The sequence below is a fragment of the Vipera ursinii genome (genome assembly GCF_947247035.1).
Source record: "Vipera ursinii genome assembly, chromosome: 3".
Taxonomy (NCBI): domain Eukaryota; kingdom Metazoa; phylum Chordata; class Lepidosauria; order Squamata; family Viperidae; genus Vipera; species Vipera ursinii.
In genome coordinates, this window is record NC_139516.1 from 46,654,206 (window position 1) to 46,682,062 (window position 27,857).

Sequence of the window (27,857 nt, forward strand, 5' to 3'; positions counted from 1 at the left end):
ATTAAGAATATTTCATTCTTAAGAATTGTTTAATTTAAAGTGGTTTAGTTGTAATAGATGGTTATAGATTCAAAATAGTTTTCAAGAGTATTTACAAAAGATACTATTTTTTTCTAGCATCAGCTAAATTAGACATATTACATTGAGAAAAATGTTTCTCATTTCTTTCCTTATTGATTTATTGATTTCATTGAAGAAATGTTCTATGAGGAAAAAAAGCCCTGGATCTACCAGTAGATCTATTTTTTCCCCTCCTATCTATCACTTGCCCTTGGGTAAAAATCAAAAACAAAAAAACCATTTCAACTGTTGTAGAACAGATAAAGCATCAGTAGATGGCACCATTGTGTTATCAGCAGGGTATTTTTCTGTTTGTCTACAATAATTTTCTCTCACTGACAAATTTATCTCTGTTCATTTCATATTTTGTAGTCTTACTTTATAATCTAGGATAACTGTGTACTTGGCTGATAGTTTGCTAACAGTGAAGAAAGTGTTGTCGTTTTTTTAGGCCAGACTTCATTTGGATCTTCAAGTAATATACCAGGATTGCAATCCAAAAAGTAAATGAGATAAGGAGAAAGAAGAAATAATTCCTCTGGCTGGAGACAGAATTCCTCTGACTAGGGAATTTGGGGAAGAGAAGTCCACAAGTCTTGAACTTTCTAAGGTTGGACAGCCCTGATTTAGATAATGGATTAGGAAGATGTTTGGGGCAGTTCTGTCCACCTTCTTCATTGTTCCATATTCCAGATGCTGATTAAATACATACTGAAACTGCCTGTCCAAGTCCTTCTACAAAGATAGATGAATCATATCCATGGGTTGTTCCATGTTATGAGGAACAACTTCATCCTTTTGCACCTTTCCATTCCTTCTCATCACTCAGCATGGAATTAGTCCCTTCTTTAAGATTGTAGAAAGAAAACTAAACTAACCAAAGAGAGATGCAATCTAGAACTAAGGAGAAACTTCCTGACAGTTAGAACAATTAATCAGTGGAACAATCTGCCTCCAGAAGCTGTGAAAGCTCCAACACTGGATGTCTTTAAGAAGAGATTGGACAGCCATTTGTCTGAAATGGTATAGGGTTTCCTGCCTGGGCAGGGGGTTCAACTAGATGACCTCCAAGGTCCCTTCCAACTTAATAATAACAATTATTATTGTTGTTGTTGTTGTTGTTGTTGTTGTTGTTGTTGTTGTTATTCAGGTCCAGTTCCAAGCTGGGAGTAAAAAAATGGAGGCTAAGAAGGTGGAAATAAAAATGGAGGCTGCTTAGGAAAGAAGGTTCTTGTTTATTTAGTTACCAGAAACTTCAGTGACACAGCATGTTTCTGGGATGGCTGACAAAATGGAATTGAGAGTGGGTGGGTTTTTATACCTTATTGGGCTTTATATTTGAAATGCCTGTTCCTGTGCAATGTACTTTGACCTGAGTTTGAGTGTGCCCTTTTGGTATTCTAATGGTGGCAGATTAATTTTATTATGTCCTAAAGGTCATGTCCTGCTCTTGCAGTTTCTTTTTCTAATCCCATCAGCTCAAACCTTCTCTGAGGCTGTGGCTGAAGGCATTTTGCTTATGAATACATGGCCCAGTCTTTCTGAATAGGATTATCAAATCTGCTTTTCTAAAAGCTGGCCTGCTCAGTTTCTGCCTAAGATTTTTCTAAATTATTCCTTCGGGGAAATATAATATTCTGCCTTTTTTAATATCCCCCAAAATATTTCCTTCTTAGGAGGGTGGATGGTGCTCACTTTCTACAAGATTATTGTTCAACAATGCAGTAGTGGATTTTTCCATGGTGTATCTTAATTAATAGTCATAAAAAGGTAAAGGTAAAGGTTCCCCCGCACATGCGTGCTAGTCTTTTCCGACTCTAGGGGCCTGTGCTCATCTCCGTTTCAAAGCCGAAGAGCCAGCGCTTGTTCGAGGACGTCCCCGTGGTCATGTGGCCAGCATGACTAGACGCCAAAGGCACACGGAACGCTGTTACCTTCCCACCGTAGTGGTCCCTATTTTTCTACTTGCATTTTTAGGTGCTTTCGAACTGCTAGGTTGGCAGAAGCTGGGACGAGTAACAGGCACTCATTCTGTTATGCGGCACTCGGAATTCGACCCGCCAAACTGCCAACCTTCTGATCAACAAGCTCAGCGTCCTAACCCACTGAGCCACCGCGTCCCTTGTAATTAATAGTCATACATGCAGATAATTCTTTATATGTTGCAATGATCTTTATTTTGCAACATTTTCTTCTTTGGTATGTTCAAAGTGTGATCAGAATGGGAATTCTGATGTCATGTGATCAGAAGGGAATGGAATAGGGAAATCATTTTTCAACTTAGATAAAAGACATAATAATTGATAGCTAACCCCATTATTCTATACCTTCCTTGCTGAGATTTCCTTCAAAGGAAATGTTATGTTGCTCTCTGCTATCTAAAAGTCATGCTGTGCATTTTTCTTTGGCCATTAATTCAAATTATTCTTGGTTTGGGCCTTTTCAGTTTTGTTCTAGAAAAGGTAGCCAAGCTAAAAGGCTTGTGAAATTCCTAATACAAAGGTGTGTCACTGTTGATGCTTCTTTGGTATTTTAATACTTTAAATTAAGGAAACAGCTGTGTTTTTTCCACTAATTTCATTAAAGGGAAATCCCCAGGGAGGTTCCAGTATTTGTCTGGATTGTATCTCTGCATCCTGCCAGTAAATAGGAATGGAGAAACACATACTGATTACTGGTATACTTTCCCTAGTGGGAAACATAGACAATTTGTAAAGTATGGCTGCCTTCTGGCAAATTAAGATCAACAATGCCCAGGTCTGCGGTTTCTATGAATTTCCATAACACTTTTCTTCATTCTGATGTCTGGGAGTCCATATCTCTGCATGTCTGTTTGTGTGTGCACAAATAAACATAACACCAGACCCAGTCAGAGGTTTGAGTCCAGAGAGCAATTTAGGCTGAGCATCATGCTCAAAGAAAACTCAATTTTAGAACACTGCATTTTAAAATGTTCAAATAATAGGGGGAGGTTCTTTCTAATTATTTGGCCATGTCTTGATTTCATGCATTATTGTATTTCATTTTTATTATAGTTAGGAGACTCAAAAACTGGAAGTGATTTGGGCTTCTATAAACTTGAAAGGGCCTGCATAGAGCATCTAGCAATTTAGTTGTAAGAGTTAAACATTTACAAATTCAAACAGAGTGGTTCCAGTTTCTATCAAACCAATTACCTCTTTCTTCAGTCAAGGCTATCCCAACCCCTAACTGCATCACCAAGGAGAACCCGATGGCTACATTGAAAAGGGAAATGTGGAAAAATTGAGTTTGTGTTTGTATATAATAATACGCTTAATTATTTTTTTCATTTTGCAGAGTTCCATCATCAACAACAACAAAAAAGACATTGGAACATGAATATCAAATGCCATGCAGAAGTCCATAATTCCATTCTCAACTATGCTGGCTAAGATTGTGAAACTAGTCATTCCAAAGACAAATTGTCTGATTTTTCTCTTGGTACAATAAATGATTCTGTTTGAGGAGTTTGAAATTATTTATAGAGCACTACAAAATATAAAGTTTAGATTTAAGATACTGGAGTGATGGCATGCTAACAAGGAAACTTGTGTTTCTCTGTGGATGCAAACAACTGCCACATTGTATATTCACACTTCCTGACATAAAATTGCTCTCTTCCAGTCGTGTTTATTTCACTGCCTGTGATCTTTGATATATCTATATGTAAAACAGTGTTGCATACAGTGTTGTATGCAACATTATATGTGGACCAGATAATGTTTAAACAATGTTAGCATTGTCCCATAATTCATCTCTTTCCTTATAAGTAGGCTTTTCTTCACTTGTGTTTAATTGTTACAGAAACATGTGCCAGCAATTATTTTTCCCCCAACAATGTCTTCATAAATTGCTCTCGTATCATCCCCAATCCATAATGAGATAACTTAAAATATTTTTAGCTGTTCTGTTGAGCTGTTAGCTGAGCTGTTCTTTAACAAAGTTGTATTATCCACCCTAAGTAAGTAACATACCACTGTAATTTTTGCCATAGGGACAGTCTGGAGTGCTCTTGCAACTGTTTGATTGGTATTAAAGTCAACTTAGTGGTTTGAAAGTATGCAAATGCAAGTAGATAAATAGATATCACTGTGAAGGTAACAGCATTCCATGCACCTCAGTGTATAGTGATGCTGGTCACATGACCTCAGAAGCATCTTTGGAAATATGGAGGTGAGTACCACCACCACCCAAGAGTCAGTCATGACTGGACAGGGGAAACCTTTATCTTTTTTTTTTAAGTCAAGGAACCTGAGGGGAGGTAGCTACAATCAGCTCAGCATCTAATGTCTCTTTATGCTGGTATAAGCATAGCACCTCCCTTTTTTGACTCTGAGAAGCTTTACCAGTGCCATTCTGGATAACAGAAGTTGGGAAGCCTCTGCCACCTTGCATACCATCTGTAGGATGGGGGAAGTGAGAAATAAAGAGACTTTCCTCCTTTCCTGAGTAGCTTTCGCTACTCTGTGGATTGTCTATAAACATGACATCTGATCTTCATGATAGGAAATGAACTTGCTAATTTACCAGGCACCTGCACTGCCTAACAAGTCATTTGAAGTTGTACAGTGAAGCAGAAAAACTCTTGCTTTACTGGGCAGCCTTCACCAACCTGTGGATCAGCTTTACTAGGTAGCCCTCCATCTCTTTACAGGTAAACTTCTGTTTATCTGAAAAGAGATGGAGGGCTACCTAGTAAAGCAGCAGCAATCTCCTGTTTACTAGACAAGCCCCACCTGCATTGCTTGCCTAAAGACCAGTACCTGCTTTTAACAGATGGTTTTTAACAGATCCACAGATTCCAGGCATCTGTCAGAACTCTCCACCAAACACATCAGTGTTGTGTTTGGCAGATGGTTTATTACCAGAAGCAACATGGAAAAAGGAGCCAGGTAGTAACACCAAAGGGTTTAACCTAGAACTTGGTTCAACAGCTTTTGCACATGCTGCTGCACCAGAATTCCTCCTTCTGGCAGTGAGGCAAAACACAAGCTTTAGAAGCATAACAGAAACTAGTTGAGGACAATCAATTAATGTTACTATATTTTTCTGATTTCAGCTCTTTGACTCAGCAGTGAGGGAAAGCCCATGTTTTGTGACTTCTAAATGAGGGTTATGTTTTTCAGCCTAATTGGTAGCCAAAGAAAAGCAACCCTCATGAGTGTTGATCACAAGAACTTTGCTGATCACAAGAACTTATCAATATTAGTTGAATGTGTGTATTATACATCCATACATAAGCCCTGAATTCACTATAAGTCAACATCTTTATGATTTGGATATACTAAGCAGCTGATAGAAATCTGTCAGATGACAGCAAAACAATCCAAAAAGGTTTTTACAAATGTTTTCAGTTCTGCTAACAGCAAGGCCAGCAAACTGGCTTTAAAAGCTCTTCAAAGCTCTTTAAGATATTCATTTCTAGTCAGAATAGAAATTGATTACAGATTTTGAATTTGTCTCGGATTTCTATTTTTCCTCAATTTTCCTTTATTTACTGAGAATCAGGAACATTCATTCTTCAGTTCTCTGATCTTTTTTTTAGCACCAAAACTGTTGTGTATCCAGATCAATGCTAGAGCATCTCATGAAGTTGCTTTCTCATTGTGATTGTCATTTTATTGCAACATTAATGACAAGAGGACTGCCAGGAAATGCTGTTGCAACATCATCCGTACTCTGTTGGCGTTAAGCTGGTATATACACAGTACATAGGTAAACTCAACGATCTACTTCTTTGCAAATAGAGGACTGGACATCTGCACTCAGAATGGGTCGAGCAATTGTCTGGACTGGTAATCTTATATTCAATGTTTGAATGTTGAATGTTTGTGCTGTGTGGTTTACAAAATTTCATTCTTCACTTATTTATGCTTCTGTGCAACTATGCAGTATACTTTTTGTATATAAAATTCATAGAAAGATACATTAATTTACTCTAAATAGATATTTCTATTACAAAGGCCACATTTTAACAGGTTTGTGCTTTCAAATCTGTTTCTATTAATGGAATAGTGGAAAAAGTATAGTGGCATATGACTTCGGTATCTCAGTATCTTTAAACAGGGAACTAAAGTAGAATACAAATGGCCTTTTCAAAGTCTTTCCCTTATTTATGTTGTAACTTGTAGGTTTGTTTCAATGCAATTTTCAAGTAGAAAAAATCTCCAATATGTCTGGGCTGGGTTTCACAATTACCAATGGAAGTGGCATAGCCTGTCTGATTTGTTCTAGGCAGGCCAATCGGCCCAACGCTGTCTTGCAAGCTTCTAACGGTGAAGCATCCAAGGATCCATAGACTATAAAAATATGGGCACCAAAACTATTTTTGCTACTTCTTCACTTTCCTGATGCAGGAGCCATAGGATTCTACCGTAGGATCTTTGGTACAATCAGTGCACTTTGGGAGGTCTATACATCAATATGAGAGATTGTAGGGAAATTAGGAAAGGAATAGAAGAAAGACATGAAGAAATAGTCAGTTGACAGTTTATTTTGCCAAAAGCAATTTTGCTTGGGTGGAAAGGAATCTGGGAAAAAGCATTCGAAGACATTCTGTCTTTATTAGCTCACTACAAGGAAGGCTGAGAAATTCCTGTAAGAGTTTTCAGAATTCTGTATTTATCCCAGACTAGCATTCAAGGAAAATCTATGTAGTTCTCACTTCTTTGATCTTGTTCGGCTCTATCCAGATAGATAATCAGATCCTCATTCAGGTTTGCATGGATGGCATTAAGGAATTTAGGTTTTCAATAGCTGTGATGGAGATTGGTTACTGCCCTTATTCTATGTTGGAGATACAGTATATGTATTTAAAGTTTCAATTAAAAAGATAAACACTAAAGCAAACTAAAAAAGAATAAAAAAATAAATAGAAAAATAAAAAGTAAAGAAAAAAGAAGCATATAAAGAAATGTCTTCTCCCTTCATCCCAATATGACGGGATGTGCAAACAATTATAAAGTATAAATAAATATATATTAACAATTTTAGTAACTTATCACCTTCTCTTAAAATGCCACTAATGATCTCTTTTCCCCATATCTCATCTCTTATCTATAAACAAATCCTTAAAGCCTTGTTAAGTATTGATCACCAACAGTCAATTAAAGTTTACTAGATGTAAGAACATATCTATTTTAGCCTTGATCAATCAAACCAACTTTATATTCCTTCCTTTAACAATCTTAATCTTTAGTCCTTTCAAAGAATATTTTAGAACTTGATTTCTTTTTATTTTTTTCTCTGTCCCTTCCCACAAATTTCTTTAACAGGTTTTTTGTAAATTCAGTATAGGAAAATTATCCAGGTCACTCTCTTAATCTGTTATTTATATATACTTTTTTAACTATTAAGACATCAGCTAGTTTCTTTTCTATGTCCAGTCTAGCATTTTTTTCTATATAATTCAAGAAGCGGCACAGCCTGTCATTTTAAAACCCACTTTCGGATCAGTCTGAATTTTGCCAGGTAAAACTTGTTTCTCTTTGTATAACATTTTGAAGCCAGTTTATATATAGAGGCAGACACTCTTAAAGTTAATTTCTGGGTCCATGGTTCAAAAATATCCTTCAATATGTCCAATGTTAAAAAATTTTGCTTTGTTCTACATTAGTAAGTCAACTTTATGTGTTCTGTAATTGTAATCTTTACTTCCTTTTGATTTCCTCTAGTGTCCAACCTTCAAAGTCTAATCTTATCATTTTTTTAAAAAAGAGAATTCTTTAAAAAGAATCACCTTGAACTGCAAGATGGGCAGCAAATAAATTAATAATTCAAAAATGAAACCATTTTCCATGGGAAAAATTCTTATAATTTTAAAATATTATTTCAAATCTGTTTAGACACTCTGTTTATAACTTTCCAAAATCCAAATTCTGATCACCCTTTTGTTGTGCATTCCAAAATGTATTTTTAAAAAGTTTTTAAAGTTGTACTTAAAACTTATTTTGCTAAAGATTGAAATAAACTCACATAGTACTGTAAACCTTATCAATTGAAATAGCTGAAAAGCAGTTAACAAACAATTTCTGAAACTGGTTAGAAAAGGAAATATGCAAATCCATTGTCCTTTTGAAGGCTCTGACAACACCTTCAGCAAGATGCTTATTCCCTCATCTCACAGAGCAATAAACCTGGAGACTTCTGTCTTGAGGTCTCATCACAAGAAGCAACTGCCAGGAGCACTTGTGAATGATCTCAAGTCCTCTCCTTGTCCAAAGAGAGACTGCAAAGAGCTAGTCTACTTGCTCTTCATTTTGTTGTGGTCATCTAAATGTGGAGTTATTTTCAGTTCACCACTTCTTCCCAGAAATCCCTTTAAATGAAAGATTCTGGATAAGCAAAATAGATTAGAGGATCAGAACTGGCATGCAGAGGTTAAGAATGTACCCTTCTGAAAGTAACCCATTCACCCTGCATTCAATTTTTATGTTTTTCTTGACATACCCAAGTCACACTTCCAATAATTTCTCTTCTGACATACTCAACTCTCACTTGCTATGCAAGTAGAAGCATTTTGCATACACAGCCATTTTCATTTCTTTCAACAAACATTCCACATAAGAGACCACACATTACCTACTACAGTAATGGAACTAGCAGCTGCACATTTTAAAATGAATCCATTCATTTCTCCATCTTAGTAAAGATTTCAGTGTGACACACCAATTCATTTATTTGCTCTAAATTTCTGACATGAATAGATTGCAAAAGTTAATTGATTTTTCCTATGAACTTGGGTTATCAGTACATTTCATTTCAGATTCTTATGCCTCATTGTCTTAAACTAATTATCTGACATGTGCCACAAATCATGCAGGTTTGCAATCACAGAATTGTCTGCATATAAAAGACATACATTTCCATCCCAGGCTAATGCATTTCTAACAGTCCTCCAATGATTCCTCAGACATAAATATATTAAAAAGATAAAGGTAAAGGTTCCCCCGCACATGCATGCTAGTCGTTTCCGACTCTAGGGGCCAGTGCTTATCTCCATTTCAAAGCCGAAGAGCCAGCGCTTGTCCGAGGACGTCTCCGTGGTCATGTGGCCGGCATGACTAGACGCCAAAGGCGCACGGAACCCTGTTACCTTCCCACCGGAGTGGTCCCTATTTTTCTACTTGCATTTTTATGTGCTTTCAAACTGCTAGGTTGGCAGAAGCTGGGACGAGTAACAGGCGCTCACTCTGTTACATGGCACTCGGGATTTGACCCGCCAAACTGCCGACCTTCTGATCGACAAGCTCAGCGTCTTAACCCACTGAGCCACTGCGTCCCTATAAATATATTAAAGAACCCAGAAGACATCATACAATCTTGTCTTACAATGTATTTTATTATTGAAGCATTCACTAAGTACTCCATTTACTTTCTTACATGCTTTACTTCTATATATTGTACACTTGTTGCATTGTTACACTTGTTGCATTCAGCAACCAACCAAGTCTTCAACTTCATTTTCATAGGAAAAGTTCTATAATTCACACCTATATGCATTCACTGTATTAATAACGCATGGTAAAGTTTCCTGTTTGCTTTCATACATTTCTCAGCAACCTGCTGAAGAGGAAAAATCTAGTATGTACACCCCCTACTTGGCACAAAAGGACACTGCACTTCATAATTTTACTTACTGATGCTTGATGTACTCTTTCTGTTAGAATTCTACCTTCCTACACATGTTTAACAAACCAATACTTCCTATGGGGTTTGCATTTGTTCTCAATACTTTTCATTGTATGAAAAGTGTTCTCTAACTTCATTATTCATGCTCTCTAACTTCATTATTTGTGTGTTTGTGTTTCTGTGTGTGTGAGAGAGAGAGAGAGAGAGAGAAAGAGGGGGGGAGAGGGAGAGAGAACTAAATTACCAGCTTTACTCATACCTGTGTCACAGATACCACTCACTGCTAATGTAAGTTTAATTCAGTTTTGACACATCTTGGCCAGGATGCCACAATTTTCATCAAACATACCCACACTTGTTGTTGTTGTTGTTAGCTGCGAAGTCGTGTCCGACCCATCGCGACCCTATGGACAACATTCCTCCAGGCCTTCCTGTCCTCTACCATCTTCTGGAGTCCATTTAAGCTCACGCCTACTGCTTCAGTGACTCCATCCAGCCACCTCATTCTCTGTCGTCCCCTTCTTCTATTGCCCTCGATCTTCCCCAGCATTAGGCTCTTCTCCAGGGAGTCCTTCCTTCTCATTAGGTGGCCAAAGTACTTGAGTTTTAGCTTCAGGATCTGGCCTTCTAAAGAGCAGTCAGGATTGATCTCCTCTAGGACTGACTGGTTTGATCGCCTTGCAGTCCAAGGGACTCGCAGGAGTCTTCTCCAGCACCACAGTTCAAAGGCCTCAATTCTTTGGCGCTCAGCCTTTCTTATGGTCCAACTTTCACTACCATACATTGCAACTGGAAAGACCATAGCCTTGACTATACGCACTTTTGTTGACAGGGTGATGTCTCTGCTTTTTAGTGTGCTGTCTAGATTTGCCATGGCTTTCCTCCCCAGGAGCAAGCGTCTTTTAATTTCTTGGCTACAGTCCCCATCTGCAGTGATCTTGGAGCCCAGGAAAATAAAATCTGTCACTACCTCCATTTCTTCCCCATCTATTTGCCAGGAATTGAGAGGGCCAGATGCCATGATCTTGGTTTTCTTAATGTTAAGTTTCAACCCAAGTTTTGCACTCTCCTTCTTCACCTGCAACAAGAGGCTCTTTAGTTCTTCTTCACTTTCTGCCATTAGAGTGGTATCATCTGCGTATCTTAGGTTGTTGATATTTCTTCCGGCAATCTTAATTCCAACTTTTGATTCATCTAGCCCTGCCTTTCTCATGATGTGCTCTGCATATAAGTTAAATAGGCAGGGCGACAGTATACAGCCTTGCCGGACTCCTTTCCCAATTTTGAACCAATCAGTGGTTCCGTGTCCAGTTCTCACTGTTGCTTCTTGACCCGCATATAGGTTTCTCAAGAGACAAATAAGATGGTCTGGTACTCCCATCTCTTTAAGAACTTGCCACAGTTTGTTATGATCCACACAATCAAAGGCTTTAGCATAGTCAATGAAGCAGAAGTAGATGTTTTTCTGGAACTCCCTAGCTTTCTCCATGATCCAGCGTATGTTGGCAATTTGATCTCTAGTTCCTCTGCCTCTTCGAAATCCTGCCTGCACTTCTGGTAGTTCTCGATCCACATACTGCTGAAGTCTAGCTTGTAGGATTTTAAGCATGACTTTACTAGCATGAGAAATGAGTGCAATGGTGCGATAGTTTGAACATTCTTTGGCACTGCCTTTCTTAGGAATTGGAATGTAAACTGATCTTTTCCAATCCTGTGGCCACTGTTGAGTTTTCCAAATTTGCTGGCAAATTGAGTGTAGCACTTTTACTGCATTGTCTTTTAAGATTTTGAATAGCTCAGCTGGAATACTGTCACCTCCACTAGCTTTGTTGTTGCTCAGCTTTTCTAAGGCCCACTTCACTTCACATTCTAGGATGTCTGGCTCGAGGTCAGTGACCACCTCATTGTGATTATCAGGGACGTTAAGCTCATTCTTGTATAGTTCTTCTGTGTAATTTTGCCACCTCTTCTTAATCTCTTCTGCCTCTGTTAGGTCCCTGCCATTTTGGTCCTTTATCATGCCCATTTTTGCATTAAATGTTCCCTTCATTTCTCCAATTTTCTTGAAAAGATCTCTGGTCCTCCCTATTCTATTGTTTTCTTCTATTTCTTTGCACTGTTCATTTAAGAAGGCATTCTTATCTCTTCTAGCTATTCTCTGGAATTCTGCATTCAATTGGGTGTATCTTTCTTTTTCTCCCTTGCCTTTCGCTTCCCTCCTTTCCTCAGCTATTTGCAAAGCTTCCTCAGACAGCCATTTTGCTTTCTTGCATTTCTTTTTCTTTGGGATGGTTTTGGTTGCTACCTGTTGTACAATGTCACGAACCTCTGTCCATAGTTCTTCAGGCACTCTGTCTATCAGATCTAATTCCTTAAATCTATTTGTCACCTCTACTGTATATTCAACAGGGATATGATTTAATTCATACCTGACTGGCCTAGTGCTTTTCCCTACTTTCTTCAGTTTAAGCCTAAACTTTGCAAGGAGAAGCTCATGGTCTGAGCCACAGTCAGCTCCTGGTCTTGTTTTTACTGACTGTATAGAGCTTCTCCATCTTTGGCTGCAGAGCATATAGTCAATCTGATTTCTGTGTTGACCATCTGGTGATGTCCATGTGTAGAGCCGTCTCTTGGGTTGTTGGAAAAGAGTGTTTGTTATGACCATCGTATTCTCTTGACAGAATTCTATCAGCCTGTGCCCTGCTTCATTTTGCACTCCAAGGCCAAACTTGCCTGTTATTCCAGTTATCTTTTGGCTTCCTACTTTAGCATTCCAATCCCCCATGATGATAAGAACATCATTTTTTGGTGTTAGTTCTATAAGGTGCTGTAGTGCTTCATAGAACTGGTCAATTTCATCCTCTTCAGCACTGGTGGTTGGGGCATAGACTTGGACTACTGTGATATTGAATGGTTTGCCTTGGATTCGAACTGAGATCATTCTGTCATTTTGAGGATTGTATCCCAGTATTGCTTTTCCTACTCTTTTATTGACTATGAAGGCTACTCCATTTCTTCTGAAGGATTCTTGCCCACAGTAGTATACCTGATGGTCATCTGAATTAAATTCACCCATTCCTGTCCATTTTAGTTCGCTGATACCTAAGATGTCAATGTTCAGTCTTGTCATCTCTTGTTTGACCACGTCCAGTTTTCCTTGATTCATGGATCTTACATTCCAGGTTCCTATGGAGAAAAAATCTTTACAGCATCGGACTTTCCTTTCACCACCAGACACATCCACAGCTGAGCGTCCTTTCGGCTTTGGCCCAGTCGCTTCATTCTTTCTGGCGCTACTAGTACTAGCCCTCTGCTCTTCCCCAGTAGCATATTGGACGCCTTCCGACCTGAGGGGCTTATCTTCCAGCGTCATATCGTTTTGCCTTTTGGTACTGTCCATAGGGTTTTCATGGCAAAGATACTGGAGTGGGTTGCCATTTCCTTCTCCAGTGGATCACGTTTTGTCAGAACTCTCTGCTATGACCTGTCCGTCTTGGGTGGCCCTGCACGGCATAGCTCATAGCTTCATTGAATTACGCAAGCCCCTTCGCCACGACAAGGCAGTAATCCATGAAGGGGATACCCACACTATTCTTAAAGAAATACGTTTTTTTAATCTACAGGCTACCTTGCAAAGCCAACATATAGTTGCCTGTACCTCATCAAAGGAGATAAAAGGAGTTTTCTGGCACACTCAAAGTGAAATATAAAAAAGCAATGATAGCAAATATTGATCATATTATGCACCAGTATCTTAAATGCAAAGAGGCTATATTAGCTCATTTGTCTTCTATTTTCCTTTTATTCTAGGTTTAGCTGTCTTGCTGTTTCTTCACTGCAGTAAGTAATCATATAGTACCATCTTATTTCCTAATGAATCATAAGAAAACAGGAAAGATTAAGGCTCCATTTATTGGGCTCTGATAAAATATTCCGTAATGAAATCAACAATGGAAAGCGCATGAAGGTTGGTGATATCTTTCATGGGCCCTAGAAGCATGAGAAGTTAGATTTAGACATTCACCAACCATTGCAGCAATATAAGGACAACAAGTGACAAGTAATTGTTTATGCCAGATAGTCACTTTTGTGAGATGGGTTGTGACATACTTTGCATAGTTCAACTTCATTAGAAAGTGATTTACAGTATTAGAAGTTCTGCTATTTGTGTCGTTTATGTTTCTCTGTGTTGGCATTCTTCATGGTAGCCAATCCTGATATTGTAGAACGTCAGCATACACCCACCCTCCTAGAGAATTAAATATTTGGTGGATGTTAAACAAAGGCAGAATATTATATTTCCCCAAAGAAATGGGAAAAATCTTAGGCAGAGAGAGACCCCAGTCTCCCTTTCTTAAGGCAGAAATGCAATTTGAAAATCCTTTCAGAAAAGCTGAGGCAAACCATTCATAAGCAAAATGCCTTCAGCTCCACAGTGATAGGATTAAGAATTTACATACCCCAGCCAAAAACTAAAAGCAGGGCATGACCTTTAGAAAGTAATAGGATTAATCCTATGTACCCTCTTCAGAGTAACAAAAGACATAAAAGCCTACCTCATTGCACAACCCCCTGGAGCAAAGAATGTATAAATGCCCACCTATCCCAACCCCATATGGTCAACTGTCCCAGAACCACATGCTACTGGTGGTTCTGCTCATCATTCAACCTTTTTTCCAAACTGCCAGCCTCCATTTTATTTTCAGCATCTTAGCCTCTATTTTAATTCCTCCTGGCTTGGACTGGATCTGATGATTTTTCTTTCAACAATATATTTTATAGACATTCCTAAATACTCATATTTTCATTATCCAGGTCTTTTTATGAATGTTATATATGCATGCATGTGTGCATTTTAATCAATGCTTTGGATAAATAATCTTAAAATATGTAAATGCTTTATACTGCTTTATGATGTTATATTGCTACTTAATGATATTGTTATTCAATCAATACACCCCCAAAATTTATGCAAGAAGTGTTAAAATTAAGTAATAGAAAAAGTAAATAGGACCCTGATGATGCTGTACCCAATGCCAGTGAACGATTGCCCCATGTCTCTGTGTTGTCTTTTTTATTCAAATTGTTTTAAAAATTTAACTGTGCCTTTTTAAAGAAGTAGTCACAGTGAAATAGATGATGATTTTATTCTTCCCCTTTTAGTGGACCCTTCAGAAAGGAACTCCAGGAGAGTGTCCATATTCTGCTTTATTCCCATTACTAATTCACTATGTTTAGAACAGGGGTGTCAAACTCAATTTCACTGAGGGCTGCATCAGCATTGCGGTTGCCCTCAGGGGGCCAGGTGGGTATGGCCAGGGTGGGTGTGGCCTACTGGGTGGGCGTGGCTAGAGTGCATATGGCCTACTGGGTGGGCGTGGCCAGCTCTACATCATTCGCATCAAGGGTGCCTATGGGGGCCTGGGCAGGAGTGGGACAGATCTGGGGGTCTCTGGGGTCTCTGGGCCAGGGCCAAGGCAGTGGGGGCCGTTCCCTCACTGTTTCCAGGATGGCTTCGTGGGCCACATGAAACCACTTCGCGGGCTGGATCTAGCCCCCGGGCCTTGTGTTTGAAATGTCTGGTTTAGAACCTTATAAAATTTTTGAGTACTATTTTCAAATTATCATTTTATAATTTTACAGTTTAAATAACAGATAGTGAGAAATAAGATTCATTCATTATTAATTATTATTAATTTTATTTGTATACCGCCCTTCTCCCGAAGGACTCAGGGCGGTGTATTATTATTAATAATAATTTATATTATTTATATCTATTTTGCTAATTATCCCTTAAGTAACTTCCAGTACTAGTTACTACTGCATTAAAGTTTAAGTAGTTGAATAATTTGCTAAATAGTTTTAGTAAGCTAGCAAATTAGCTCTGTTTATTTTAGGGGTTGGGTACCTTTAATGTTCTATTATATTTATTTTTGTCCTGTCTTAAATGTGGATTTAATTTTGGTCACTGTTCATGATAATAAAGATACAAAACTAACACGTCTTAATTTGGTTTCTTCCAGATAGGTTGGATTATTTTTCTTACAACTGACCATGATGGTTGGGATTTTAGGGAACTGCAATTCAGTATATCTGGATTTTGCTAGTTTAGGAGTAAGTCATTAAACAGATAAGCCAACAAAAATGTCTTATTTTCTTGGGAGGAGTGATTAACTGAACAGACCAAGATGTCTTTCATATACAATCTCATTTCCACAGGTTCTGCTTTCAAACTGATTTGCTATTTCACCAACTGGGCTCAGTACAGGCAAGATAGAGGGAAATTCTTGCCTAAAGACATTGATCCCAAACTGTGCACTCATCTCATTTACGCATTTGCGGGAATGAAAGACAATAAGATCACGACGGCAGAGTGGAATGATGAACAGCTCTACAAGGATTTCAATAACCTTAAAAAAATGTATGGAGCAAGTGGGGAGTGTTGGTGTAAGGGGTCTTTCCAGAAATTCCTGGAACTGGGATTTTGCATTATATGTAGTAGAAGGAAGTAGGTATATAAAAAATTTACACAGGGAACTTTATAGAAGCTGAAGCAGAAATGTAATCAAGGCAATCACTTGACATAATATAATAGTACCCATATATTTTTTTTATTTATTTTTATTTTAATCCCATTTATATCCCACTCTTCTCCGAAGACTCTGGGCGGCTTACAATTTAAGCACAAACCAATGTGCTTAGCAATAGCAATATATAAGCATCTTTTTTTAAAAAAATCACTAGTAAAGTAGATTAGTAAGAATAAGGAACAGTGCAATTGTAGGCAATGTGCTTGCTCAAAATGATTACAATCCCTTGAAAGTTTTCAGTAAAGAATGCAGTTCTGTCCTTATTCTCTTCCAACCCCTAGGACTACACTAGAAAACAAAAGTTTTTTAATTCCTTTTGTATAATAAACTGGTGCAGCTTGGAAAAATGGCAAAAAGTTCATTTTGCATACATTGTAAAGCACCAACCTGGATCAGGCCCAATGAATTTTTCTAAGCCTGAAAAACACATACAGTATGCAAGATAAACTAGTAGCTCTACTAACCAATTTTTTTTCTCATTTAGGAATCCAGGATTGAATACACTTTTAGCCATCGGTGGATGGACATTTGGTAGTCCAAAGTAAGAACCTCAGAGATATCTATGGAGGGGACTGTATTCATTATGTTATGATGAAAAATACTAGGTGGCAACTGCCAAAACACAGGACTAATTCTTGGGATGCTTTTTCTGTGGCCCTCTTTGAGGGTCCTACTTTGCAATTATTTTTATTGTTGTACATTGCTTTGTGATTATTTCCTACAATACTGCTAATAGTAACAATGACTGCACAAGATGAATGAATGAATGAAACTGTAATAAGGAAAGTCAGCAAATGTGCATAAAACTAGCTACTGTACATACTTAATCATGTAGTAATATAATATTCATGTTTCAAAACCTGTTTAAAAACATCAAATATTATTTGCAACTAAAATTGGGGGGAAAAATAGAATCAGGCTGAAGGAAGATTTGACTGGAAATACGTTATTTGGGTCCAAGTATCTTTTCAAGTCAAAAAACATAGAACCTTTTTTTTAAAAAAAAAAAAGGTATTAACTATGTCTTCCCCCTCTGTAAATTAACATAAAAAGTTCATTTCTATGGAAGGTGTACACCATATTCTATAGCATGGGTACTGATATTGGATAGGAACACATATGATATATGTACATGACAAAGTCAATTGGTATCCTGTTTGTTTGATGTCCTCATATCTTCTTTGGTAGATTCTCTGCAATGGTAGCTACTGCTCCCAATCGCCAGATATTTATTTCTTCTGCGGTTTCATTCCTCCCAAACCATGGCTTTGATGGCTTAGATCTAGACTGGGAATATCCTGGTGCCAGAGGCAGCCCTGCAGAGGATAAACAACGTTTCACCTTGTTAGTTCAGGTACTGCAAAATTTTAAGTTGATGAAAAAATGCAAACAGCAAATAAAAAGTTTCTTGCTGCAATGTAATTTTATACTAGCGAATTCTATGTATGGTAGTGTTAGTGAATCAAAACATCAGGGAATATCCCAAAAGTTGTATAGAATGAATGCTATTTAATAATTACTGTATTACTAGAACCAAGTCTTAACAGACTTGCATACACAGTTACTAGATTCCAAAATGTAATATAGGGATACCTATTTTTTATCTAAAGCTAAGACCCCCACAATGGGATGGTACACATCAAATGCTCAAATGTAAATCTGTTAATAAACACAGCAGGTAAGCAATACGGATTTTTTCCCCCCTTCTGTTCAATTGTGTGTGATTCTCGGAGATTTCTTGGACTTCTTGCAGTTTTCTTTGCAAAGGTTTTGCCTTTGCAAAAGGCAAAATGGTTTGCCTTTGCCTCCTTCCAAGGTCTGAGAAAGAGAATGATTAGCCCAAGGTAAATCAGCTGGCTTTGTGTCTAAAACAGGACTAAAACTCTATGGCTCCTGTTTTCTAGCCCATGCCTTAACCATTACATCAATCTGGCTCAAAAGCGATATGTAATAGATAACTAAAAAACTCTTTAATAAAAATAGAACTCAAACAAGAAGTATCCTGGATTTGCAGTTACTTTGGACACAAAAGTGACTGAATTGGTATCACTATCCACTCATTCAATCACCTGCTTCTTTTTGAGTTACCTACATTTTTAATTTATATTTTATTTTTTATTTTTTTAAATGACAGGGGTAAAACTAATGCTGTTATCTGCTTATCTTAGGAAATGATGAAAGAATTTACAGCCGAAGCCCAGAGGACAGGAAAGAAAAGACTCTTGCTTAGTGCTGCCGTTGCTGCTGGGAAGCAGACTATTGACAATGCTTATGAAGTGGACAAGATCTCAGAGTGAGTATATATGCTGGAAAAATTATTAACTAAAATGGCAAGCATGCTCACATTTAAATTAATTGGCTCCAACATTGTAAGTTAACAAGTTCTTATTCCTTAGTTGTAAAATATCATGCTTTGTGGAATCATTCAAATTACAGGTAGTCCTGCAGTTTGTTCAGTGACCGTTCAAAGTTACAACAGCACTGAAAAATGTGACTTACGATCATTTTTCGTAGTTACGACTTTTGCAGCAACCAATGATCATGTGAACAAAATTCAGATGCTTGGCAACTGGTTCATACTGTGACTAGGGGGGCCTTCGCCCAGGTTCGCCTGGTGCGCCAGTTGCGGCCCTATCTGGACCGAGATGCCTTGCGTACAGTCACTCATGCGCTCGTGACCTCCTGTTTGGACTACTGCAATGCTCTCTACATGGGGCTGTCCTTGAGGACTACTCGGAGGCTTCAGCTGGTGCAGAATGCAGCCGTGTGAGTGGTAGTGGGGGTTTCCCGATACTCCCATGTAACACCTCTACTCTGCGAGCTGCATTGGCTTCCGGTTGCCCTCCGGGTAAGATTTAAGGTGCTGGTAATGACCTATAAAGCCCTAAATGGCATGGGTCCGGATTACTTATGGGAGCACCTGCTGCCGGCATCAACTTCCCTTCGTCCAGTGCGCTCCCACAGAGAGGGCCTCCTTAGGGTGCCATCGGTCAAAGAGTGTCGACTGGCGACCCACAGGGGGAGGGTGTTCTCTGTGGGCACGCCAGACCTTTGGAACCGTTTACCGGTTGAGCTCCGGATGGCTCCCGACCTTCACTCCTTCCGACGTGACCAAAAAACATACTTATTTGAACAAACCGGCCTGGTCTGATGGGTTGGGGTATTTTAATATTAATTGTATTAATTTTTATTGGAATTGGGCTGTATTATTTAATCCTTTTTTAACTTTTGTACATTGTATTTTTATTGTGTTTGCCCTGTACACCACCCTGAGTCCTTCAGGAGAAGGGCGGTATAGAAATTAAATTATTATTATTATTATTATTATTATTATTATTATTATTATTATTATTATTATTATTATTATTATTATTATTATTATTATTATTAACCATTGCTGTGTCCCAGGGTCATGTGATCACCTTTTCCGACCTTCTGACAAGCAAAGTCAATGGGGAAGCCCAATTAACAACTGTGTTACTAACTTACCAACTGCAGTGATTCACTTAACAACTATGGCAAGAAAAGTTGTAAAATGGGGCAAAAGTCAGTGAACAAATGCCTCACTTAACAACAGAAATTTTGGGCTCAATTGTGGTCTTACGTTGAGGTCTACCTGTATGATATTAAAGATGTAATTCACATAATATAAATTTTCTTACTTTCCTCATAGATCTCTGGACTTTATCAACCTCATGACATATGATTTTCATGGAGCCTCAGATGGAGTCACAGGACATGTCAGCCCCCTATTCCCTGATACTGTATGTGATATACACTATTTTTATCCCATAGAGAATCTTTACATTTAGATTTAGAGAAATCATCAAAAGTAATTACCTATTTAACACTTGTTACATTCAGAAAACAATTTAGCAAACAGAGATTGAGAATCAGCATGCTGCTTTAAAATATTTTATTCAACACTTTCCCTTTTAAAATATTCATGTTGTGCACCTGAAAAATTATAACTTGGTTCTCTAAAGAGTGACTCTCAGTCATTACTAGCTCCTTAAAACTGCTAGTAAAAAGATCTGTGAGACCTGCTTTTTAAAATAATTATCATTGTATTTCTTTTTTAAGAGTTAAGCTAACTGATTTTGCCAGGATGTTTGCGAACTTCTAAGTGGGCATGAATGCTGCTAAAGCATTCATGGGGACTGGCCTGCCCCACCTGCACCAGCAGAGAAGGCATGCTGTGATCCCGTCAGCCAAGGAATTTCAGCTGATTGGATCTGGAGAAGAGCCTTCTTTGCTGTGGCTCCTACATTCTATCCTCTGAAGTGACTTTGGCTCCCACCCCGCTGACTTTTCATAAGAGCCTTAAGACCTGGCTCTGACAGATGGCTTGGGGACCCAACAGGGGAGCTTCATACTGGAGGTGGTTGACTAATTAAAACCTAATCCCACCTCCTCCACTCCCTGTGTGTCTGGCTCCCTCTGTTGGCACCTTGAGTCAATGACTTATCTGTTGTATTATTTTGTAATGGATGATTTTAATGTTTTATGTTGTAAGCCGCACAAAGACGTTGGTTACAAGATGGATACAAGATAAGCGACAAATACATTTCACAATAAAATAAATAAATAAATAAATAATAAGGTATGAGCAATGATTACTAATACTAGCAGAAAAGATGTATTAGAAAGATCACTGTATAAATCTAATATGCTAGTTATTTAAACTGAGTGCACTGAAGCTTCCTAGGATTGTGCACCATTCAAAAATGATTATGAAGAAGTACTTAGGACGTCATGTATTTAAAATTATTTACTGAGATTCAGGGTAAATATAGTGAAAATGTTCCCCCCCCCTCCCCAAAAGAGGGGAGAAATTATCCAGGCTGAAAATTGTAAGTGTGAAACTCAAAACCTAGAAGGAAAAAAGAAACAAGAGGGTGGCTCTTTATTCTGGGGTATCAGAATATGACTTTGCCTAGAGCACCAAAATGTCTCAAGCCAGCCTGCATGGTTATAGGGTTATATGTCATACCTCTCTGAAATTCATTCAGTCTGCCCCTTCCCCTTTTTTCAAGTTTGGATGAGGAGAAAGTCTCTGCAGTAAGGAGTCTAGTTCAGTCATTCCAAATAACTTCCTAATTATTTTTAAAATGTGCTAAGCTACGTTAGATTTATTTGTATGCATGAATCCAAAATATTGAATGTTATTCATTAATCATATCTGTTACAATTAAAAATATCTAGATTATTCTGTAGGCAATAAAGGAACATACACTATTCCTTACAAAAACAGATTATTTTTGTAAAAAGAAAAATTCTAACTATGTAATTCAGATAGGAAAACACAAGTTTCAAGTAATATAAAAGGTTTTTTTAATCTTATGCCACCTTAGAATATTATCTACCTGTTAAACTATTTGTTCTTTGCCTATACAACATCCAGTGAAAATATGGATGAAATATAATTTTGAAATACCTTTATTATTTTTCTAGTATCTATATCAAGCATTTATAGATGGAGATAGGATATTACAATGTCAATATGTTAACTTTTTCCTACAATTCAGTTTGTTTCCTGCCTATTCCAGATACTTCATGGGTATAAATAGTGAACGACATCCAAAATGTTTGAGTGACAATAGAGTTTTACTCATTAGTTCCTTTCTATAATCTTCCTTGCATTCCTTACAAAGCTGCTGCATAAATTCATAAGATCCTCTAATCAATACAATATGTTATTGGTAAAATTCCAAATATTTCTGAACTATAGTTTCTTCACAGTTGGCAATACTGATTGATACAAGTTTAACTGCAGCTCAAAACGTGGAAGACGAGGGAGTTCCTCACCCATCTGAAAGGAATAAACTTTTCCTCAGTATGAAGTGAAAGGCTATTTTGTTGGGAAGAAAAATTGCCAGTCTGAATGTCTTAAAATAGAACCGTTTTCCTTGGTATATGTGACAGTAACTTCACCGATATACTTATGTTAGGATTGCAGCATAACTGAATAATAAAAGGGTTTAGCCGCAAAACCAGACAAAATGGATTGAAGTCTTGCTTATTCATTTATTTCACCAAAGGACAATGCTGTGAAGTACTGGAAGAGCAAGGGAGCACCACCTAAAAAGATCATTCTGGGAATTCCCGCCTATGGACGAACCTTCACCCTTTCTACTTCACAGAATGGAGTGAAGGCACCAACTTCAGGGCCTGGCACAGCTGGTATTTACACAAAAGAGAGAGGATTTTTGGCTTATTATGAGGTAAGGAAAAGATATATAGTTATGACCCCTTCACTTTTCCAAACAAGGATAAATTCCAAAAAGCCCAGCACTTGCTCATGTTTGATCCCCTTTGGTAGATACTGCAGAGATGTATTGATATTTTTAAATCGTACATTTACAAGTATACAGGTTGGTATACAGTAGGTGAATCGATCTGTATATTCACTGCTCCCAGAACATATCTCCAGAATGAAGCATCTTGGGTGTTCAGTCCTAGATTACAACTTCCTTATTGTGGGATTGCAAGGATATTGCCTTCTTGTCTTACTATTCTGTTTTCCATTGCAAACCTAATCTTAATAGATACAAGGGATGAAAACAGGGAGTCATTTGTTGTTCCTTGTCTCCTACAATTTGTCTGAAAACTTTCTAATGAAAACTTTGGCCAAGTGCTAAAGATGCATTCTTGGAATATCCTGAGTTATTCATACTTCTTTGCCAAGCCAAAATGCATCTGTCTCAAGTCAAGTATGTACTCTGTTTCAGATCTGTGAGTTTAGAAATGGTGCTACCACGAAAGTGATTGAAGATCAGAAGGTTCCCTATTCCTTCAAAGGAAACCAATGGGTAGGATACGATGATGTCAGCAGCATTACTAATAAGGTAAGGATGGTATATTTTAATTTAAATGCTTATGTATTCTTCTAGCATAGCTCAGCAACCTTTCTGTTCATAAATCACAAGATGGTAACAACATAGACTGGTTAATGGTTCTTTATACGTGAAAGGCATTTTTGTAGAAATTACAATAGTCCTGGTTTTCACTAAGTGTATATCAGCGGAAACCTATGGTTAATCATATTTTCCTCAGACATATAACCCTGTAACCATGCAGGCTGGCTTGAGACATTTTGGTGCTCTAGGCAAAGTCATATTCTGATACCCCAGAATAAAAAGCCACCCTCTTGTTTCTTTTTTCCTTCTAGGTTTTGAGTTTCACACTTACAATTTTCAGCCTGGATAATTTTTCCCCTTTTGGGGGAAGGGGGGACATTTTCACTATATTTACCCTGAATCTCAGTAAATAATTCTAAATACATCAAAACCCATTGTAGCCATAGGGGAACCATTTTGTAAAATTATATTTTACACTAGTACATGAGTACATGAGTGCACTACTGTAGTGTACTAGTCCATGAGTATAACTTTGATTAGTTGATACACAACTTGCTCGGTCAGTACCTTCCTATCTAACTTTGGTCTTGCATTATGAATAGTAGTTTCCCGAAGTCTATAGCTATAGTAATAATTTCTTTCTCATGCCTTGCAATGTCTGGCTAGTGTGCTATTCATTACTGCTCAACCAATTTATGGGTGTTTTCAAAAAGGGTAGAAAGGAAAAGTTTTAAAGCACCAAGGAAGGATTACCAGATTTTATACTAATATTTCAGCAGTCTTTTCAATTTTTGCACCCCCTACAATTTGGTGCCCTAGATAAGTTCCTATTGCCAGGCCCAGCACCATCCACAAACCATGGCAAATCATGGCAGCTGAAACTATTGAGCAATATGATTTCTATTTGAGTTCAAGCCTTTGAATTCCTATTTTCTGTTTCATTTAGGTCCAATATTTGAAAAAAGAAAACCTGGGAGGTGGTATGGTGTGGACCTTAGACCTAGATGACTTCAGTGGCTCCTTTTGCAAAGAAGGAAGATACCCACTTATTCACACTCTGAAAAAGCAGATGAGTTCCACAAATTAATTGGGTAATATTTGGTGGTTTTTTTTTCTTGAAGTCATATTTTAATCCCAAGGTCAAAAGGAACCAAGCATTTACCCAACATCCTCATTCTACTGGTATTTCCCATTATATAGCAATGTCAAGATATGAAAAGTTTCAACACTTCTGTAAAAGGGAAAGCCTTTTCTTTACCATAATGCTCAAGATCTTATATCACATTTTTCCCAGTACAAACATCTATAGCCATCTGAAATAGTAAAACTTACTAGTATTTGCCATCTTGCCCTCTGATATGGTTCCAAAAAAAAAGCTTTATTGAATGACTCTAAAATCTAGTATTAGAAAAAAATCTTTTGGGTTACATTGTCAACATCACAGACATGTGTTGAGTTTGTAAGGTTTTGCTCTCCCCTAGTGAAGATATTCAGAGGAAGTTCTAAACAATGTTTATTCAAAAGTGAGACTTGCGTTTAATTCACTAAACTTCTGCAAATTGGCCATGATAAACCTTAACGAGGCACTTGGTCTCATGGCGGCAAGTAACTCCTCCTTGATAAGGAGTCCACAAGGAAAAAATCTGCTTTACCTCGCAAAGGGATGGGAGGGGAACTTATGTTATTTTGGAAAGCGAAGAGGCATAGCCTCCTTATTTCTCTGAGTAGACGTGGTGCTGGGAGGGGGAAACATAGAAAACCTTTTCCCTTTCCACTCAGGATCTTTGTCCCCATGGGCACAATAAGCACAAAAGGCAACAGTATAAAATACACTGATTGCATGTTCTGTTGAGAGATTATTCATTTTAAGAGCAACAGAGTTGGAAGGGACGTTGGAAGTCTTCCATGCAATATTTGTCAGTGCAGCATGAGCAGGCAAGAAAAGGTTGCCAGCTGTGTAACCTATACTGAATAGAAAAGATTCTAGAGCAAAATTTGATTTTAAAGAATCTTATTTCATTTCAAAGGAATTGCTACCGTAGGAGGAATAATATGATATGTTACGGTTCTACTATGTCCTCCAGTTTTGATTTTCTTTTTAGATAAATATAGTATACTTTTGGAGAACATAAATATTCCTAAAATGTCACTTAACCATACTATTTTGTAAAAGATTTTACGGTTATTTTCCCTTTTTTGCCCCCTTTGTAGTAAATCAGATTTAACCACATGGAATAGTCTTTGGGAACCAATGAAATGATCCAGGCCCATAGAAACATTTCTTGAATAAGAAGATATTTTCTTTTATTTTTACAATTATCTCTCTCCAAAAACAATCTCCAGAGTGCTGGAAAAAAATCCCCTTCCCATTTAATCTTATTATATGTCCAGGCAGGTACATTATATCCTTAATCCATTTGTTGGACTTAATCATAAAAACAAGTTTAGAACAACTATTAAATGTTATTTGCCCTCCTAAGGCACAATGAATAAACTGAACAATACTAGTATTATACTACATGGAAGTTAATGGCAAGATAAAGCAAATTTTCCTTCAGAAAAATATTCTACAGTGAGACATAGAAAACACTTCTTACAGTGCAATTAAGTGGAGGCAACTCTATGCTGGGAAGAGGGAGTGAATTTATTTTTTCTCCACATAATACATGGATGGAATAAGTTTCTTTTTAAAAAAAGGAATATCCTTATATTTATTATGATTCCTCCCCACAACTAATTTGTGATGGCGTATTGCCAGGCCTACATTTCTAAATGCCACACTGAATTAGAGTTTGCAGAATATTCTTGTCCTTTCAACAAGACAGATATAAACTAAGATTTGCAGCCCCAAATCCATGGAACATTTAGCCCCCCCCCCCCGTGCCCCAGTCAAGAATGGATCCCACTTAGCTTGCTTTTACAGGTAAAGCCAAGATATATCTTTTTTGTCACACCATTGAATTTTGGAATTCAGTTGTTAATAAATATACTTTGTTATTAATAACAATTATAATCGTTGTTATGATGACCCCTCCAACAGAGGAGTGATTGGGCAGAATACACAGTTAAACAACAGAATATACAATTAAAATTTTTGAAACCATGACAACAAAACCACCCAAACTAAAAACAACCCATAATAATTGAAAACATGAAGATCTGACTCCATACAAATGGAGTCAGGTCTTAAGGGTCTTCCAGAACACCATATTTATTGGGGGGGGAGAGACACACTACTGAAGAGGGGCAGCAACAAAGAAAGTATTTCATAGGCTGTAAGCTACCCAGAGGTTTAGGGGAGGGCTAGAAATAAAGTTGAGAGAGACTGTGTAGCTTGAAATATTGCTAAACTAATGTTATTCTTTTGGCAGGTTTTCTCTTTCAGTTTCAGCAACATTTCTGAAGATGAATACCAACTGCTTCACCAGCAGCAAACAGCTTTTCACTTTTATGAGTCTAAAGGGAACTATAGCATATTAACTAATGAATTATATATTAGACTATAAGTAATTGGATCCAACAAGTACCATTTCCATATGCTGGGTCCAGTAAGGCTAATGCTTGACAATCCGTATAGATGTTGCAACTATTTTAATTTAAGCACTGATCCTCACCAATCCCAAAGATAATCACATTCTACAAATAGCAATGTATTGTCTCTAAATTAAACTATCCATTTTTTCCAATGTATTCATGAACACATTTCTCTAACCTTTAATAAATGCATACGATCCTTTGATTCTTTATTCCAGTGTGTAAACAAGATATTATTACTTCATAATAATATTAATTACTATTTTATAGTAATAGTCTAAAGAAACAAACTAATTGCAGTCATAGCAGGTATATTTTTCTTTGTATCCTTACACATTACAGTAGCAGGTTATATTAAATAATAATGGCCTCTCTCTATTTGAGTCTATCTACTTTGCTGCTGGCATCCTCTTTTCTTTTCTTCCACCTTTCCCAGCATTACAGACTTCTCTAGAGAGCTAGGTCTTTGCATAATGTGCCCAGAGTAGGATAAAGATTCAGCTTGTGCTGGAGATAAATTTGATAGAAAATTAACTATGGCATACATACTATTTTACATGAGCATAGTGCAGCAAAAAAAAAACCAAGCGTTATAGCTCTGTGGAGCTTCCATGGATGAACAAAATATTGCAAATGAAATAACCAATTCCAATCACATTATCTGAAAACACAAGAAGTACATGTACAAAGCAGTCCAGATCCAATTTAAAACATAGAAACAATGTATATAGACTATGTACAAATCTATTTTTCACTTGAAAATATATGTGGTCAAGAAATTTCTTTCATTATTTTATTTGATTAATTCATGATAATAAAAGGCAGAATAATCACTTAGGTTTATACATTTATAGCATGACTTGAGTATTAGTTTCTAAAAAAAACTATGGGCTGCATTTATCTTTCCTTATGTTGAAATTGGTATTATATATCAGCTATGTTTGTGTCATTGGTCAACTCTGCTTCCTTAAAAAAGAGTTCCTATGTTTAGAAGTTCCTTCCCTATTCTAAAGTAACTGACTCTTATTTAAGCTGAATTCATCCTGAAAGTAGTGACCAAACTTGCATAATTTTCACCCATGAGGATTGGAAACTTGCCTTAACTATGAATGAACATTTTTTTAAAAAAATGTCTACAGCTTTTATGCCCTGTCAATAAACA

The 27,857-nt window shown here is 37.4% G+C and overlaps 1 protein-coding gene and 1 long non-coding RNA gene across 2 annotated transcripts in view; one reads left to right on the forward strand and one right to left on the reverse strand.

The window, feature by feature from the left end:
* Positions 1 to 18,347, reverse strand: part of LOC310638646 — a 302,713-nt gene extending 284,366 nt beyond the window's left edge. Inside the window, exon 1 of the long non-coding RNA XR_014492145.1 lies at positions 18,261 to 18,347. This is a non-coding gene — a long non-coding RNA (uncharacterized lncRNA). The remainder of the gene's footprint in view (positions 1 to 18,260) is intronic.
* Positions 5,837 to 26,889, forward strand: LOC310638640 (chitotriosidase-1-like). Its single transcript, XM_083359869.1, has 11 exons — positions 5,837 to 5,876; positions 13,522 to 13,551; positions 15,931 to 16,132; positions 16,786 to 16,842; positions 17,490 to 17,655; positions 18,470 to 18,594; positions 19,975 to 20,065; positions 22,343 to 22,525; positions 23,033 to 23,149; positions 24,108 to 24,252; positions 26,533 to 26,889. Exons 1-10 carry the CDS (start codon positions 5,852 to 5,854, stop codon positions 24,246 to 24,248), a joined length of 1,137 nt encoding a protein of 378 aa, XP_083215995.1. The 5' UTR covers positions 5,837 to 5,851; the 3' UTR covers positions 24,249 to 24,252; positions 26,533 to 26,889.
* Positions 26,890 to 27,857: the final 968 nt, after the last annotated feature.

Coding starts and splice junctions, on each gene's coding strand:
- LOC310638640 (XM_083359869.1), top strand. CDS start 5,852: ATGGGTCGAGCAATTGTCTGGACTG. Junction 16,133..16,785: donor TTCAATAACCTTAAAAAAAT/GTATGGAGCAAG, acceptor TTTCTCATTTAG/GAATCCAGGATTGAATACAC. Junction 17,656..18,469: donor GTTTCACCTTGTTAGTTCAG/GTACTGCAAAAT, acceptor TGCTTATCTTAG/GAAATGATGAAAGAATTTAC.